Genomic DNA, 18,196 nt, shown 5'->3' on the forward strand with positions numbered 1-18,196 from the left:
CATACTTGTGTCATATGGTCTTAATTTATTTAGTGCTCAGGATTCAGCTGACACACACACACACGGGGCTCTTTCGGATACTATGTTGTATGCTGTTTGGATTAGATATTAAACAAATCGGACACCAAGTCTGTACCTTGGCATGGCATACTAAATATTCGCCATTCACCTCCATAACCAATAAATTATGATACACAAATTGATAAGAGGGGATAGACCACAAAAGGAAAAGAAAAGAATATCAAGAATAACCGAACCCAGTTTTACCGCAACCATCGAAAGCATTTCCATACTTTTAACATGACACACAATAGACTGAACAAAAATGAAAATACGATTTTTATCCAGGAGAAAAGAAATCCTTGTGTGATTCAACTCAAGCTGGATGTGAAATGAGCAACTGATACTAGAGCCCTATGACTCAGGAGCAGGAGGAGGCGCCTTTAACAATGGTTGAAGAGCTTTGACAACAATACTCATATTAGGACGGAACTCAGCCTCATATTGTACGCACAGTGCTGCAACAGCCGCCATCTGAATTAAGCAAACAAGAACAAAAATACCAATAGATTTGTTAAGACTTTAATGATGATCTTTCAGGTGTGTGGCCTATGTGTGTTTTCTTTTTGTTTGTTTTTGTGTGTGTGTGTGTGTGGTGGTGGTGGGGGTTCATTAGTACCTTATCTACTGAAGGTGGAGGAGGGAGGTTTTACCAACAAAAAGAAAATGATGTCAGAAGAAGGGAAGCGGAGAAACCTTAGCAACTCCTTTTCCAGGAACTTCTTTCAGCTTAGGATCAATGCATTGCTTAACCTTATCTTCACTTAGTCTCGGAGTAGCCTACGTTTAACAAAGATATAGTTGAGCATAGAAAATAACCATTACCAAAACAAATCAGGGGAAGGGGCACAAATGAGAAGAAATACAAGAATCTGAACATGTCATTTCACACAAAATGCAATGCTCACCCAAGTAACCAAGCTCTGTTGTCCACGAGGCATGGTATGATCTACAGGTTTTCTTCCCGTCAAAAGTTCAAGAAGAACCACCCCAAAGCTATATACATCACTCTTTTGTGTCAATTGTCCTGTCATTGCATATCTGTGAACAATTTTTAGAAAGTTGGGTTAAGATAAAGCTCCTCAAAACAACAAATATCTGGAGAATTATGCCACCAATCAACAGCAGAAGAATGTGACACATAGTAACATCAACTTGATTAAAATAGGATATGATGACACGCAACAAATTAAAATCTTATATCAATCATAAAGCTTTAATACCAAAACTTCAGGTGCTTTTGGTAGACAACAACTGTTGTGAAGCAAACTTCCTAAAAACGTCAAAATTCAGGCAATTTCATAGAACAGAATCAAGGACATAGAACAGAACCTAATAAACCTGGTATTTCTATAGAAAGATGAGAAAATAAAAGCTTGATAAAGATTCATTATGCTTGTGTGTATTTTGCACAAAAGCATATCCGAACATCCCACCACTAATCTCAACAAGGTTTACTAGCATTTTTTGTATGCACATTGGGGCATCTCCAAGGGGCTATGAAGATGTGCATGGATGATTTGGTTTCGGCAAGAGGAATGAAGGAGGTGCCTCACTTTAGGATTTTTCCCGGGCCTTTGGGTTGATGGTTGCTAATTCAAGCTTCCCGGAGAAGGAGGATCACTTGGTTACCTTATGTAATTCAGTGGCTAAGACTCGGATTGATTTTTTGCTCCTTAGGAAGGGTGATGAAGATCTTTGTAGAGACTGTAAGGTTATACCTCGTGAATCTTTCGACCCAACATAGGCTTTTGGTGATGGACTTGGAGATCAAGAAGGAGAGGAAGAGGAGGGGTGTGGATGACCGACCGAGGATTAAATGGGGTAGCTTGACGATAGCCAGTGCTCTCGAGATAAGGGAGAAGTTGGTGGCTAAGAGGGCTTGGCAGAGTAAAGGAGATGTAGGTAGTATGTGGGATACGATTGCTAGTTGCATCAGGTAGACGGCTAGAGAGGTGCACCTCTCTGGAAAGCACCCAGCGGACTGTGGTGGAATGGTGGAATGGAGAGGTAAATGGGAAGGTGGAGGCGAAGAAGAGGGTTTACGCAAATTGGGTGGAGAGTAAAGATGAGAAGGAGAAGCGGAAGAATAGGGAGAAGTATAAGACAGTTTGAAAAGTGGCTAAGTTAGGCTACAATGACTAAGACTGCAGCTTTCGAAAGCTTGTATGCGTCGTTGGAAGATAAAAGTGGAGATAACAAGTTGTACAGACTTGTCAAGGTTTGGGAGAGGAGGGATCGAGGACTTGACCGAGTGAAATGCATAAAGGATGAGAACAACACTGTTTTGGCGGATAAGGTTCTTATTAGGAGGAGATGACAATCTTACTTCCATAAACTCTTGACTGACAAGAGGGATATTAGCATTGTCTTGGGGGATTTGAAGCACTCGGAGAGAAGTCGTGACTATGGTTATTGTAGGCACATTAGGGTTGGGGAGGTTAAGGGTGCTATTCGCCTGATGCATAAGGTTAGAGCGACTGGGCCTAATGAGATTCCGGGTATTTTTGGAAGTGCATTGGTGGGGCAGGTATGGAGTGGCTGCCAGAGTTGTTTAACGGCATTTTCAGGATGGGAAGATGTCTAAAGCGTGGTGATGGAGTACATGATTCCATAGTACAAAAACAGGGTGACATTCAGAATTGCAATAACTATTTGCTAACAAAATTGCACTAATTGATGAAACCGGTTGTCACCTGAAAGCTTGAACTATGGAGAACCTCTTATGCTATTTGCTAACAAAATTGTGCTAATTGACGAAACCAACGAGGTTTTCAACATAAAGCTTGAATTATGGAGAACCTCTCCAGAGATCAGAGCTTTATGTGATAAGTATTATTTACAATTTACAATTTATGGATAACAAGTATAGTCAGTATAAGAGTGACTTTGAGTGACTTTGAGGTGAGATTTGATAAGAATGTGGTTAGTGAAGATGAAATGGCACCGAAGATGAAATAAAGAGTCCCTATATCCTTGTGGTTAGTGAAGAACAGCCATCAGACCAAATTTGTCGTAAAATTGAGATTATTTTGTTTCCTTCCTTATCAAAGAAGGGGGCATTTTTGGCTATTCATACATTTTCACAAATAAATTGTCCAGACTAATTATTTTAGATGCCTCTTCAAAATATTTGTGATGGAGAAAAGACCAATTCAAAATTGAATGAGTTTAAGATAATGTAACAACCGCCTGATAGTTATGTACATTATTCCAAGAGTAGAATAGAATGATTAGATGAAAATGTTTCACACAGAATCAAAATAGGATGATTGAAATGGAGAAGCATTGTGCAGTATTATGCAATTGAAGATTGCCTACCTAAGTAAAAGGTAAGTTCTACAAAACCATTGTAAGACCATCAATGATACATGAAAGTGAATGTTGGGCTGATAAACCCCAACACATCACAAGAGTGTCGCTGAGATACTAAGATGGATACGTGATTACGTGATTATACAAGACTAGAAAAGATTAAAAACAAGCACATTTTCCAGACGGTGCAAGTAGCACATATACTTAGGATAAATAGCGAGAAGGTCGCTTCAGATGATTTGGTTATGTCTTGCATTGACCGCCAAATGCAACAGTGTATAAGAAGTTGTCGCAGAAGTGCTAAAGTCTCGTAGAATCCATGTAGATTTGACAAAAAATTAGGCTTGATTTAAAAGAAGGATCTATATAGGTGATACCAAGTAGCTGGGATATGATTTAGTCACATTAGTATGTTTACACACAGTACTATGCTTTGCTTTGTATGAGTCTTTTACAGAGAGCTTCTATTACTTTTTATTTTTATTTTTAGGTCAATGAGGATTCATATAGTCAACCCCGACTTGTTTGGGGCTGAAACTTTATTTTTATTGCACTCTTCCCACCATATTCTCATTCCACAATTCTTGGTGCTTACACCAAAGAAGTGCACTAAGGCTCCTTTTAGGACACTGCATGTCAATGCCTTCAAGTTTACAGCAGATGACAGTTACATACCCCAGGTAAAAAATGAACATAGAGAGCTTTATTAAGTGTACATGTGATTCTACCACTAAATAACTAAGTATATACATTAGTTTTCTCCTTGTGGTCATGAACGAAGATTGAGAGGGAAAGAAGATAGCTTGGAGAACAACACCATAATGAGTCTTTTAATTATTTTAAATGAGAGATATAGATGGCGGCATGACCACTATTAGACATCATATTCTTATTCCTGAAGACTTTTGGCAGCTGTAAATTGAATCTATAATCTTTAACAAATACACCATGACGCCAAGACCTCCCACATAATTAACACATAAAATGTATTTTTGTGTGTGTGTCTATGTGTATATAAGGAATTTATATCTAAAGCAATCTGACATCTTATAATTTATCCTACAGAACTACAGTTTCAAATACTTGGCTAAAGATACAAAACATATAATCTTTGCCATAGAGTTTCGCCATCATAATCCTTCAGATCAACTCATTCCTCCTAGTTTGTTTTCCCAATTTCACATCTAAATTGGATCTTTTTATGGTCCAGGATATGCCTATTGGAAAGAAATTTAATCTAGATACCTAAAAAGAATATAGATTCAGTAGCATGTTGCACGAAAAAAGATGAGATTAGAATTATTCAAGAATACATAAACATTAGAAACTAAACTAAATGTGTACTGATGTGTAAGAAGACAGAGGACCAATTCGATAAATAAGATTAATCAAAGAACAGTAAGGTGCAAGGCATTACTCTGGTGCATGATAACCAAATGTTCCCAAAACTCGTGTAGAATGTAGACGAGCAGCCATGTCAGGAGACTGATTTGACAGATTAAAATCAGCAATTTTTGCTTTGTAGTCCTCAAAGAGAAGGACATTGCTTGATCTAATATCCCTGTGTATTATTGGAGGCTGGACCTTCTCATGCAAATACTCAAGACCCCTTGCAGCATCAACAGCAATTTTTACCCGTTGCATCCAATCAAGTGTGGGTCCAGGTTGTGCCCCTTGTACTCCTTTCCTGCCTGCAAGTGTACATATCCCAAAGCATATATATCATATATCCACCTTCTCATTAATCTACTAATTTTCTATCTCACTCAAATGAAATATTCCGATACCATGCAGAATATCATGCAAGGAACCCATTGTTGCAAACTCATACGCTAATACACGAAGGTTCCCTTCCACACAGTAACCAAGCAACTCCACCAGATTTTCATGCTTCAATCTTGAAACCATAGAGACCTTAAGAAGAAAAAGAAAATAAATATCAGTGAGGTTTGTGTATGATAGGACATTGAATCAGCAAGGAAAACTTTACATGAAGACAATACAGTTACCTGGCTCAGGAAATCAACATTTGTCTCAGGCTCAGATGAAACATCAAGCTTTTTCACAGCCACAGCATTTCCATTGTTTAGATTGGCATAGTATACTCTTCCGTAAGATCCTTCACCGACTAATGCTTTCGATCCAAAATTGTCAGTTTCCTCTTTCAGTTCATCCAAAGACAATGCAGGGACCTCTATAGTTGGTATTGCTTTTTGCGATTCAGCCTTTGGAGGAACTGATGCTTTTGTCCCTTTCTGATATCCTGATGTACATACCAAGAGAAAGTATTATAACCTATAAACTGGCCCATTATAACAGTAGGACACATTTCATAAGTATACAACAACTGCGCCTCAGTCCCAAACAAGTTGGGATAGTCAATATGAATCGCCCCTTTTGATTGGTCTAACATGCATACCTGATAGCTAAATGTAATGGGGAAGATTAAAGAAGATTTTAGTTTTATAACATATGCTCGAACAAATTTGTGGACTTGTGCTGCTGTACTTGCATAATCTATTTTTCATGTCAGAGTTGTTGGGTAAATGAGATATTGCAAACAAGATATTGCAAAGAACATTTTGGAAGAATCCTAGTACGGTTGCCATACCAACTAGACCTTTTTCTCGTTGTGGTACCAATGACAACTCTTTTACTTTTTTCAACTTGGAGCACCAACTAGATTTTTCCAGTAAGGCATACAATTGTAGAAGTGATTTCTAGCAGCAAGGAATTGAAGCTCACAAACAAATATTTATGATGCCCAAATTATTGTGTCAGAAAGATTTCTAGAAAAGACTCTTAAAGATTAGAAACGAAACAAATGTGATCACCATATCTGGGTATATATATATCCATGACCCTTGATAGGAAAGTATGGAGGAAAAGTATTAGGGTGGAGGGCTAAGGCGGGTGGTCGAGTCGTAGTCCGTTGTTAGGAGGGTTTGGTGTAGCTTGGTTGGTAATTCTAGGGATGGGGAACGGGTTCCCTTTGCCTGTTAGTGTATTTTATTGGTGTGTTATTTTGTTCCTGTTGCTCGTTTTCGACGTTTTTTTTTGTCTTGTTTTCCTTTTGTCTTGAGCCAGGGGTCTATCGGAAACAGCCTCTCTACTTCTCTGGAGGTAGTGGTATGGACTGCATACATTTTACCCTTCCCAGACCCCACTAGGTGGGAATATACTGGGTTTGTTGTTGTTGTTGTTGATTTTAAAGACTTTTGCTTTTTACAGTACTAAGGTACTAAGTAGAGTAATCATCTAAACCACTCATTAACCTACGGTGCATTTTTCTTCTAAAATAATGAAGTTTTATTAAAATTAAGCAAATACATGTGTAGATATACACCAAAAATAGAATATCTACAAAAAGACATGATTTTTCAACAGCCGACACTCAATTCTGTACATAAAGAAACTTCATGGGTGTACCAAAAAGCAGTTAGAGTAACCTGGCAGGGTTAAATTAAAATCTCCACTCAGACAATGGAACACAAATGAAACCATATATAGCAGCAAACTCCTTCCTTCCTCTTCTATCCCATGGTCCAAACACCCCCGCCAACACAATTGAATCCAGAATATACATCCTATGAAGATAGTAGCTGAATGTGCCCTATTTGTAATCGTGTGTGACTGGTAGTGAACGCGTAGAGAGTCTTGCCAAGTGTTCTTTGTGGTGCCCCTTTCTCTCATTTTCGCGTATAAGGACCTCTGGCAGTATAAATTTGGACAGTTCGGGATTCTAAGATATTCAACACTTTTGGGAGTTAGAGGCTCATTTTTGGGGTGATCCAAAGGTGGAAAATCATCATAAATTATTGTGCAAGTGTTCCAAACTTGATTTTCAGTGATTAAGTCAATTATCTGTTGATTTTAACGCCTAAATTTGTAGGTTTTAGATGGAGATTTGGACACTATGGCCTGGGTTTTTAAGAGAGTATAAATTGACAAATTGAAGATTGATTTGTTATCGAATTTTGAAATTGATTGTAGATTTGAACTCATGGGAGCATGGATAACATGGAAATGAAGTAAAGTTACAATTTTGACTAAGGGCTCAGGTTTGACTTTTGGTTTGATTTCATTTAATATTGTAATATGGGTATACGGGCAAGTTTTTGCCCTTGTATTGTGAAACTTATTACTTTACAAAAGAAAAGGTTTGGGACGGGCGTAGAGTTAGCTTTTGGAGTCATAAGTAGTGTGGAGGTTTGGTGCTAAAGAATGATTTTTCATTTTGTATACATCTATTGCCAAAGGGAATTATCTATTCAACAAGTTAGGGGGACACAAGGGGGTGAGACCTTTTGAGATTTGACGTTCAAGAGGAATTTCAATGATTCACTATCTTCCTTGATCTTCAAAGAAAATTAACTCCTTCTACTCGGATAGGATCCTCCTTGGTCCTCGATCTTCCAAGAAAACTGACTCGTCCTACTCATTTAGGATAGGTCTAGAGGAAGCATCAGGTCACATATCCCAAAACCTTCACAATAAAGGAACGGAAGGTAGCCAAGCTTTAGAGACTATTAGCTTTACTTCTCAACCGATGTGATTCAGTCGACAATCCCGATGGTTTGAGTTGGGAATTGGGAGTAACAAAGTGTTTCCTATCAAATCCTTCCATGAGAAGCTTTTGGCTAGGACGGATGAGAGCTTTTCGTATGATCTAGTCCGGATACCTAAGGTGTCGAGTAAGGTGTACTTCTTCTCATGGTTAGCTACTAGAGGGGTGATTTGACAGCAGAGAATCTTAAGAAACGAAAGGTTTTTTCATAAGTTAGTGTTTCCCAAATAAAGAGGCAGGTGAGGACATAAATCATATTTACTACATTGCAAAATAGCCACGAGGTTATGGTGGAATATCTTTAGATGGTTTGGTTTTTCTCGGGCAAATCCAAGATCAATGAAGAAAGCACAAGGCTTGGAATGTCACTCTTATTGCTTTAATGTGGGTCATTTGGAAGGAGACAAATAAGAGAGCTTTTGAAGGAGTGGACTTGAGCTTTGCTCAATTGAGAAGTAGTCTCTGATCCTTTATTTTCTTTTAGTACACCCATATTGTTCATGTTTGTATAGAGGATTTGGTGTCTTTTGGAGAGAACCATATTTGTAGGTTTCTCCTTTTTTTGGGTATATCTCATGTACACGGCTAGTTTGGTCTTGTTATTATTAATGAAATATTTTTCTTGATAAAAAAATGCATGGAGATATACAGAGTTTATTAGAAAGCTGGAAATTTCATAGCGCTCTCGTAGGTCTTAAGTAGATTCAGAGACCATACCACTTTGCACCTTTTGACCTTTCTTATGGCTATAGAGGAACTCCACCCACTAATCGCCTAAATAAAATAATGGTTCATATCATTCATTTCGGTTTCGAAGAGGCAAACAAAAATTTGCATTCCATCTTTTATCCCCAATTTAGCCATCCTATATCACACCTCTTAGGGTACGGCCCTTCCTCGAACCATACTAACACGGGATGTTTTATGCACTCAGCACTGGTCTTCCCTTTTACTCTTATCTCTACCATAAATACCCTACACACTCCAGCATAAAGATTTAAGGTTTATTGGATTCTCCATGAACTTCAAATGGATATTCTTTCACTTCTATTATCTGACCCATATTGCTTCGGTGTGTTTTAATTCGCTATTAAATTGTACATCCCTCTTCATACCGGGAAGCATCAAAATATCTTGTGGAGAGTCCATTGGGATTTACTTTCAATGTGGCTGTAATCATCAGGAAAAAAAAATGGTTGTTTTCACATTAGCAATCTATGTTACTTTCTAAAAAATTGCTTTCACTGTCCGAGATGACTACCAATACTCATCATAAGCATTAGGCCTTTCCTTGGCAATTGGATCCATGAGTTCAATTAAATCAGATGCGGTATCATATTTAATAGAAATGGAAGCTTTTAGGCGTGATCCATTTCTCTGCTTTTCATGGTCAAGGTGTGCCCATGGGATGAGACTTGCCTTTATAGGTCTCTGTATCCAATCAGTTAATCCCACAAATGGAGGAAGCTTAACAAGAAATGAAAGTGGAGGATGAGGGAAGCCACCTACAAGGATGAGGCATAATGGGAATTGAAACCACATTTCATTGAGCTACACCTGCAAGCACCCTTTTTGGAAGCTCAACTTGTAGGACCAAAGAGAACACTCGCATGCGTGAAAACTTTCATTCATAAGTCTTAGTAATCTCACAATCAAAAACGCCATAATTAATGTCTTTTCCATTTTCGTCCTCAACTTCAGTGGATGGAAGCTTCCATCTTCTCCATGTTTGTAACTTCTTATGCCCTCGAACTTTCCATCACAAGATTCACTATCGAGTGAGATATCTTGGGAACTAAAACATGAAGAGTCGTTGACTTAAGTCACAAGCTTCACCATCTTATAGCTTTAAAAGGATTCCTATCTAGCTTTGTCGTTCTTTGACTCGGTGCCAGCTTGGTACTGAATTTATATTAATACCTTGTTATTATTATAAAATTGAAAATTTATACTCCCACTACAGCACATAATGGCTAGGAAAGAACTTATAACAGAAGACTGGATATATAAAGAGACTGACCAATAAATGGGAATCATCATTGCAGAGAACACATCCCCGTAAAATACTGCTTTTAGTACTAATAAGGACACTGATAAGAGAATAACGACATGGGATAATCATAGGACTAACTGAATCTCCAAAGTATTGCAAATTATCCTCTAGTACCCAAAAGGCAGATAGTTAGCTTACGATTACAACTATTAGCAATATCTAATGGGACTAATGAGCCAAAAGACCATTATAGACAAGAAAAGGAGACAAATTTCTGTTTTGTCTGATGTAGCATAAGCACAGAAAAGATTAACATACCATCAGCAGTGTTCTTAGGGCTTTTGTGGAGCTCGTTTTCATGTGATGGGTCAGACTCCTCTGCTTTGCAGGTGCAACAGAACCACCTTCTCATCCTTACTCTCTTACTCAAATAAAGATCGTCTTTAGTCCTTCCGTTCTCCAAGCGTACAAAATAACCAGGAGGTGCATGTGCCTGCGAAGTAAGTCAAACATCGGAATAGACCAGTAGTAATACAGTGTTATCAAAGCATGCATGCCTTAGCAATTGATTCCAAGATATTTCCACATGGAAACTGCAAACCAGCTCTTTAAATTACCAAAACCATAAACAGTTATGATCAAAGATAAAGTTGAATGATGTTCATTTCAATGGCTAAACAGACAGCATTCTTGCTCTAAAAATATACACTTTTGCCAATAACAAATGGAACCAGAACCAGCAACAAGAAAACATATTTTCTCAGCCAAAAAGAGCAGAAACACATGTTAATAATATTTCCTTGTACAGAAGTACCTAAACATCTCAGCACAAGGAGAGAAAAAGACACAGAACTGATTGCAAATCCATAAAAAACTATGATACCCTATCCAAACAAATTCAACATTATTTCCTAATCCAAATAAATATGATACCCTATCCAAACAAATTCAACATTATTTCCGAATCCAAATAATTATGTCGAAAAAAGTAGCTCAAAAATCTTACCCCTAATCCTTGCCTATGGAAATTGTCATCCATTGCAAATCCAATAATGAACAAATATAATTAACCAAAACCAAAATCTTGAAAACCCCAGATCCAAAAGCAATTGGAAAATGAGAAAAACACAACTCATTCAGAATATATATATATATATATATCATAATCCTAAATAAAAGGAAAAGGAAAAGGAAAAGCAACCGAAATTCATAAAGTTTTTTTTCTTTAGATATAATATTAGTATATTCTTTTTGTTATAATTACTTTACCTGGTCCTTTTTCTTCTTCGACACACAACAGAAGCAAACGGCTTTGTGGGTTTTTGATTAATTTTTTTGAATAAATTAATTTATTTATGTATTTGGGGTTTTCTTTGGTGGTTCGATTAAAGGGGAAGAACAGGTAAGCAAAAGCAATGAGAGAGCAAAGAATTTGTGTAGATTAAAAGTAACGCGTACAACTGCATTTGGGGCAATTTATATGTAGTACTTACAAATTTACAATTGGGTATATGTAGTATACTAATTTATTTTATAATAGGGAAAAAGGGTTACATTTGCCTCTGTTTTACCCTTTATTTTTCGTTATCACCTACATAGATACATCTATGTCAAGATAAGAATTTATTTTCTATTTAAATTTCAGCCCAACCCAGTTCTTGTGAAAATCCGACCCATCCAGTATTAAAAATCCATCTAACCCAACTCGTATACCGCTCCCTCTAAATTTCGAACCCACTTTGAGCAACATCATATTGTCAATTAGTCTAATTCTATGTAGCCTGCAGGATCCGTCAAAAGTAGTATATTTTTTAAGAATCCAACACTGGTGTGATCTTAAACAAGCTCATCGATCGTTTGGTAGGAAGGAAGAATAAGGATAACTAATCCCGGGATCAATTTAAAAGAGAAGCTTAACCCATGTTTGATTGGGACAAAATGCATGAGATAACTCATTGCAAGAACAGTAAGTTCTTTCTAATCCCGAGATAACTTGTTTTTCAACCAAACAACCCGTCAGAGTAAGATTAGAGTACATGCGGGGCGCGTTACTCTACATAAAGATGGAATCGCGGAGTCAGTACACGAGTTAGCATAAATATGAATACAACATACAACTAACTCTATTTTTCGAGTATAAATTATCACGGGAACACAAGTGATAAAATAAATAAAATTGGATTGGAGGAGAGTACACATTTTGTTCAAGTCCACAAAAACCAAGGCTCTTTGATGAAGTAGAAAGATTTTCATTGTTCGGACTGTCCAAAGTATCTGCCAGATATTGTGACCAACATATTAAGCATAATAACTTCATCATCGAGTTCGGACTTGTTAGCTCTCAAGCTTGCACATTTTCGGAGTAATGACCGTAGCGCTGCACATGTATCGGCATCGACAGGGGCATCAACTGCAGCGCACAGAGCAAACAGCCACAAGCAGTCGTCCCTTGGAAGAGTGCCCATGCTTTGCACAGCTGTAATTCGCTTCCTTAACATTGAAATTCGAGCTACAGCATCCATTTGTAAGATAACAGACAAGGTAGGACGACTATTGAATGGAGATGACTTTGGTAGGGAATTCCCTAGGACAGGATCATCAGATAGGGAAGAATCGTCTTCTCCAGATATCAAACCATCAAACTTATCCAAAACAATGTCTTCAGGAAGCTGATCTGAAGGGTGTTGTTGATCAACAAAGGCAGCAGAATGCAGCTGGCTAGAAGTTTTACCTTCCAAACGTGATAAAGCCTGAAACAAAACACAAATTCCTTCATAAGAAACATAGGTAAAGCATCACGAGCACTACCTGCCTCAAAACTTCTCAAATTCGGGTCATGAGTAACCAGTAATGACACCAACTCACATCCATCATGCAACTTTAAGTTCTGATCATATTTTCAGGGGAAAAGAGCAGAACTCGTAATAGGATACTTTGAGCACTCAAGCTATAGCACCTCCAATTCTAAAAGTACTTCAATGCAAATAAGGAGAAAATACCAGTCTTAGCTCGGAAAAATCAGCAAGAAATGCTTCCTCCCACTCCTTGAGAGGCAACAAGTGCTCTGGACAGCTAGCAATATCAGGAATTTGGGGCATGTAAGACGTCTGTTCTTTGTTTAGTTTACTGCCTTGAACCGCTGCGATCTTCACTTTGGGCAACCGTAAAGCTTCCCACCTAGGACAAATTCGGCATCCATATCATTTCAGCACAAATTTCATGGCATGGCCAGTCGAACAGGTTACAGAAAATGAGGAAATTTTGAATACGACATCTAGCTAACTCGTAAAAAATCCACCAAGTCCCAAATGTGTTTAAAATTTATCTGACAAATGCTATCATGAGTTTTAACTTGAATTAGAGGTTCATTATGCACAGGCATAAGTGTACAATACACTGTGTTGCTCGGACTCTTCAAAAATGTCAACAGGTGTGTGTCGGATTCTCCAAAAGTAGTGTATTTTCGGAGAATCCGACACCAGTGCGGCATCGAAAGTGAAGAGTCTGTGCAACTTAGCTGTTACATCAGGTACATTACTGGTGACCAAGAAATTAAGACTGGAAAAAAAGTTGGAGGGTGCGAATAATAATACTATGTCTTCTCTGCAGGACAATAAAAATGTCTCCTACTGTGGCAGAGGAAAGCATGCAGGATTAATTTGGCAGCAGAGCTGAAATCAGAAAAGTACCAGACTGGTCATAGGCAAGCTCATCAGTGTTTTTTATTTATTTATTTATTTTGGGGTTGGGGTTTTTGTGTGTGTGTGTGTGTGGGGGGGGGGGGGGGGGGGGGGGCGAGGGAAGATGAGCGGTTACAGGACTGTTGATGCCTATTTTGCTTGTTCAGTTAGAAAATGGGAAGGCATGAAATTGATAGTGGAGGGTTTATTGGCTTCCACATTAGCTTATTCAACTCATAATTGGACATTGGGAAAACTAAAAAGTCCTTTACTTCCCTTTTTATTTAGCAATAGAAAATCATTTACATCTCTTGCGACCATAACAAGTAATTGTGAAACCCTGAAACATCATTAATGTAAGCAAGCACAAAATTTTCTTAAAATATAGCTGATCTGCTACACATAAGAGCAAGAACATAATTTGTAACTTGTTATAACAAAAATCTACTGGAGTCTCGCTCCTACACTGGTAGAATTAAGCCGTCAAATGTAAGGGATGCCATGAAAGAAATACGCATTAAAAAGCATGTAGTCTAAAGGTTTGGAAGTGTCTTGGAGAGGTTGTAGTAGTATGGCTTAGTTATTTAATGGCATACCAAGCTATCCCTTTATATTTTTTATGATAAGGTAGAGGGGCTTCAGGTTCTACCTGCCAATGTAGGGGGCAAGGTCTGTGCAAAAGCTTCACACACAACTATCATTTTAGATCTACTATAACGCCTTCATTTTTATTTTGGCAACATCCATAACATTATTCGACCATAGGCTTAGAGCAACTCTTTTAGACACGGATAGAAAAATGGTACCTGACACGCCTAAGATACTCAAGCCCATCTTCAGGAGGACCAGAATCAAAATCAGGCTCTCCTGTAACTCTAAAGGCAGGTCTTTGAATGCTACTATAATCATCATCGCTATCATCACTTTCTTCATAAACATTGTTTTCTCTCTCATAAGAGATGTCATCATCCCCAGTAAGAGGAAATGCCAAAGGATAATTTCTAGTATCTATATTCCCTTCTTGATCATACAAGTGCTCTGAATGGTCATTACCTGAAAGGCATAAATATTACTCACACACACACACAGCTACTTCCAATACAGATATCGGAGAAAATCCACAAAAGCAACTAATATATCATCCTCAAGCAAATTTCAGATTGAGAGGTTTATTCAATTCAAATGCAAATGAAATTCATCAATCAGTCACTTTACAACACAAGTAGACCATACATTTATATCAGCAGTCTATTTTCCAGTGTACTTCATTCCACTTACATGAACGATACAGGTAAACACATCGTAAGTCTATCTAGCACTGTATCAGTGATACATTTACAAGAGCTAGCTATCTACAATCAGATTCATCAGTGGCAACCACAGAAAATAAGAAATCAATGCTCATCCAAACACTTCTCTAAACACAACATCACTCTATCTACCACTGTATTAGTGATCCATTTACAAGAGTTATCTATCTACAACCAGATTCATCACTGTGGTAAGATATGAGCAAATAAGAAATCAATGCTCATCTCAAACACTTTTTTGTACAGCAGAGGTATTGGACAATGGTTAGAAATGCTTTTTCCTTCAACCCTTTATCTCGAACTGGGTACAGTACTAAAGACCTAATGGCCAGGTAAACACAAAGTGTTCTGCAGATTCATATATGTCATGCCTCTTTGTGTATAAACTTTCATATGTTTTCCTCGTTCTTTTGCTGCCAAAACACCTGTGCCAACAGAAACTTAGGAACCCATCAAATTGACACAACCACAACAGAATGTGTGGAGAAGCAAACAATACAAAAAGGCAAGAAATAGAGTAAAATTTTTGACATGAAAGGTGTAGCATATCATGATGTCAAGAGTATATAATCTACAATATCACCCAGGTTACATTTAAGCTTGCATCTTCCTGAAAATGGGGTAAGTTAGTGATAGAGAATGTGGTTGGATCACAATTCTCAGCTGAACAAGCTGTGTCCTTTTCTCCTCCCTTTTTGGGGTGAATGAACCACTCTTTGAATCCTCTTTCACCCAAAGTGTTAAACAAAACTTAATGTAAAGAAAGGCATTTGAGAAATTACATTTTATTCTCTGGCATTCTTAATATATCCAGTAATAGTGCCAGCGTGGAATGACAGAAAAGATAAAACCATGACCTTAATTAAGGAGCAACTAACAATTTTAAAGGTGAAGATCAGATGGCTTCTAAAACTAATATTCACTTTGCACACAGGCTTATATGTTCAGCAGACAGAGAGAGTGAGATATCGCTACTAATATGCAACAAAGTATGTGGGTGGGTGTCTCTCTCTCTCTCTCTCTCTCTTTCTCTCTCTCTCTCTCTCTCTCTCTCTCTATATATATATATATATATATATATTTATATAAAGAAGTCAAGCATCAACCACGACCAAGTATAGCATTTTTAGATGATTTTAAAAAAATGCTGGTGCAAAATACGCCAAGGATTTACATGTTGCAGTTTGCCGATGAAATCAAGTATGGCTTCAACTTCATTTACAATTTCCATCTTGCACCAAAAAGCTACCCAAAAGTATGCACCTACGCTTATTACATTTTCAAATTTGCCTTCAAATGTTCTAAAATTCCTTCCCCTTCAAAAACAAAACTCCAATTAATTGCTTGTGCACTTCACACAACTAACTGCGAAACAGTGCACCCTCCAAACTACAATGGAATACATGGATGTACTGATTTTCTTAATCTTTTTTAGTATTACGATTACCTAGAAACTCTAAAGAGCTCACTGCATAACAGGCCAAAAAGCACACCCCTAAGTAATCTTTTACAGGTCCAGTTAATGAAAGATCAAAATTTGAATAAAAGCAAATCAACAAAGTGTAAGAAGATATTTAATGTATACAAAGAAGATTTCCTATTATCTTGGACAAAAGATAATACTGTATAATTCTTCCAGTATTGCAACTTGATACAATTTGGGTTTGCATTTTCTCATATTTTTTCATGAATCCTGTATCACCATATGATACAATTTATTTCTTATAGGAGTATATAATTTTCCTATTTAAAAACTGGATCAAAAATGAAAAAGAGAGAAAGAAAAGATACAATCCATTAAAGAGGAAGCACATGCTGACAGATAATGAACACTATTTGACAAAGATTGGACTAGCTAAAGTTGACAAGATAACTATTTCTATCAGGCATCATATAGTACTAAATTATACTATCAAGAAACACAATTGAAGAAAGTAGAAAATTGACGCACCAGAATTGAGAGGGGCATTTTCTTTTCCAAGGTGTCGGCGGAGGGCATCATACTCCTTTCGCACGGTATGAGAAAGACCACAGTAGACTTCAACCCACATTTTCTTCTGTTGTTCCATTCCAACAAACCTCAAATTCTCCAGCTCCTTTCTTGAATAAACCCTTTTCTTGTCAGAATTGGCAACCATTTTTCCATTTTCCACTTGATGATGATGATTTGGCATATTCTTTTTCTTGGTATTTCTTCTTCTCCTCCTCGTTAAAGCAGATTTGGCATCATGAAAAGCAGAAGCAGGGTTGTTGTTGTTTCCAAGTTGAGAAATATCAATCATAGCAGTATCATCAACTACTTGAATCTTGAGGGAACACCTACTCACACACCCATTATTCTCTTCGGATTCATCATGAGCAGTAACATTGAGCTTCTTAGAGATTGAGCTTATCTCATCATCTTTCATCTTTACGGAATCGGTTGGAGCTGCTTTGGCGTTGGACAACTCAACAGCATCAGAATCGAAACCGTCGGCCATGATGTATTATGATTGGAATTCGAGAGAGAAAAAGCGGTAAAAGTAAATTGGAGCGTTTGGGGTTTTGGCATTTTCATGGGTTATCTATATATATATATATATATACTCCATAGCAACGCCGCCAACCTACTAACTTCTTTCAGAAAAATAAACAGAATACTACCCCTATCTATCCTCAAAGTCTATTTTGGTCCTTTAAGTTTACACACAGTGAACACTCTTGGTCCAACCCGACTGAAAATGGGTTGGGTCATGACCAAACCTAATTTGATCGGTTCAATCTAGAGACGAAAGAAAGACATATATACTTGGATGTAATTCACAATAGGAAAGATTTTAATAATCTCATAGGGTGCGTTTGGTATGAATGAAAATATTTTTCATTTTTTTCATGTTTGATTGAGTTAAATATCTTAAAAATATTTTTCTCCAATTTAAGAGAAACAACTTCCATCGAGACTTGACTCGACTCTCAACCTCCAAACCTGACCCAAGACCCGACTCTTGACGTAATACAAGACTCGACTCGACTCTCGACTTCCAACCCTGAGCCAAGACCCGATTCTGATCCATACTCTCAACCCAATATCCAACCCCTAGACCCTGACCTTGATTTAAGATTCAACTCTCGATCCCAACCACGATTTCGATCTCAATCCTGATCCGAACGTAACTTTAAATTAACTTTACTATAAAGTATAAAAGACATCTCATCTTTAGCAAGAAGATAGGAGTAATTATTAGCAAAGACAGCGAAGCAGGTTGAAGTTGGTGATCATTTTAAAAAAGCC

At 37.5% G+C, this 18,196-nt stretch overlaps 2 protein-coding genes across 3 annotated transcripts; both read right to left on the minus strand.

Moving 5' to 3' along the window:
- Positions 1–241: 241 nt before the first annotated feature.
- On the minus strand, positions 242–11,197 carry LOC107864403 (PTI1-like tyrosine-protein kinase 1). 2 transcript variants are annotated; one of them, XM_016710753.2, is made up of 8 exons: positions 10,942–11,197; positions 10,254–10,428; positions 5,385–5,638; positions 5,163–5,289; positions 4,793–5,066; positions 969–1,101; positions 757–840; positions 242–534 (listed from the first exon to the last, which is right to left on the minus strand). In XM_016710753.2, exons 1-8 carry the CDS (start codon positions 10,972–10,974, stop codon positions 415–417), a joined length of 1,200 nt encoding a protein of 399 aa, XP_016566239.1. In that variant the 5' UTR covers positions 10,975–11,197; the 3' UTR covers positions 242–414. The 2 variants fall into 2 exon arrangements, with proteins under 2 accessions (XP_016566239.1, XP_016566240.1); XM_016710754.2 differs by having other exon boundaries at positions 403–534; positions 714–840; positions 10,942–11,196.
- Positions 11,198–12,036: 839 nt separating this feature from the next.
- On the minus strand, positions 12,037–17,673 carry LOC107864405. The gene is made up of 4 exons (XM_016710756.2): positions 16,877–17,673; positions 14,422–14,668; positions 12,935–13,112; positions 12,037–12,685 (listed from the first exon to the last, which is right to left on the minus strand). Exons 1-4 carry the CDS (start codon positions 17,403–17,405, stop codon positions 12,185–12,187), a joined length of 1,455 nt encoding a protein of 484 aa, XP_016566242.1. The 5' UTR covers positions 17,406–17,673; the 3' UTR covers positions 12,037–12,184.
- Between the last annotated feature and the right edge of the window lie 523 nt (positions 17,674–18,196).

This window comes from Capsicum annuum, chromosome 3 (genome assembly GCF_002878395.1).
Source record: "Capsicum annuum cultivar UCD-10X-F1 chromosome 3, UCD10Xv1.1, whole genome shotgun sequence".
NCBI classification, from domain to species: Eukaryota; Viridiplantae; Streptophyta; class Magnoliopsida; order Solanales; family Solanaceae; genus Capsicum; species Capsicum annuum.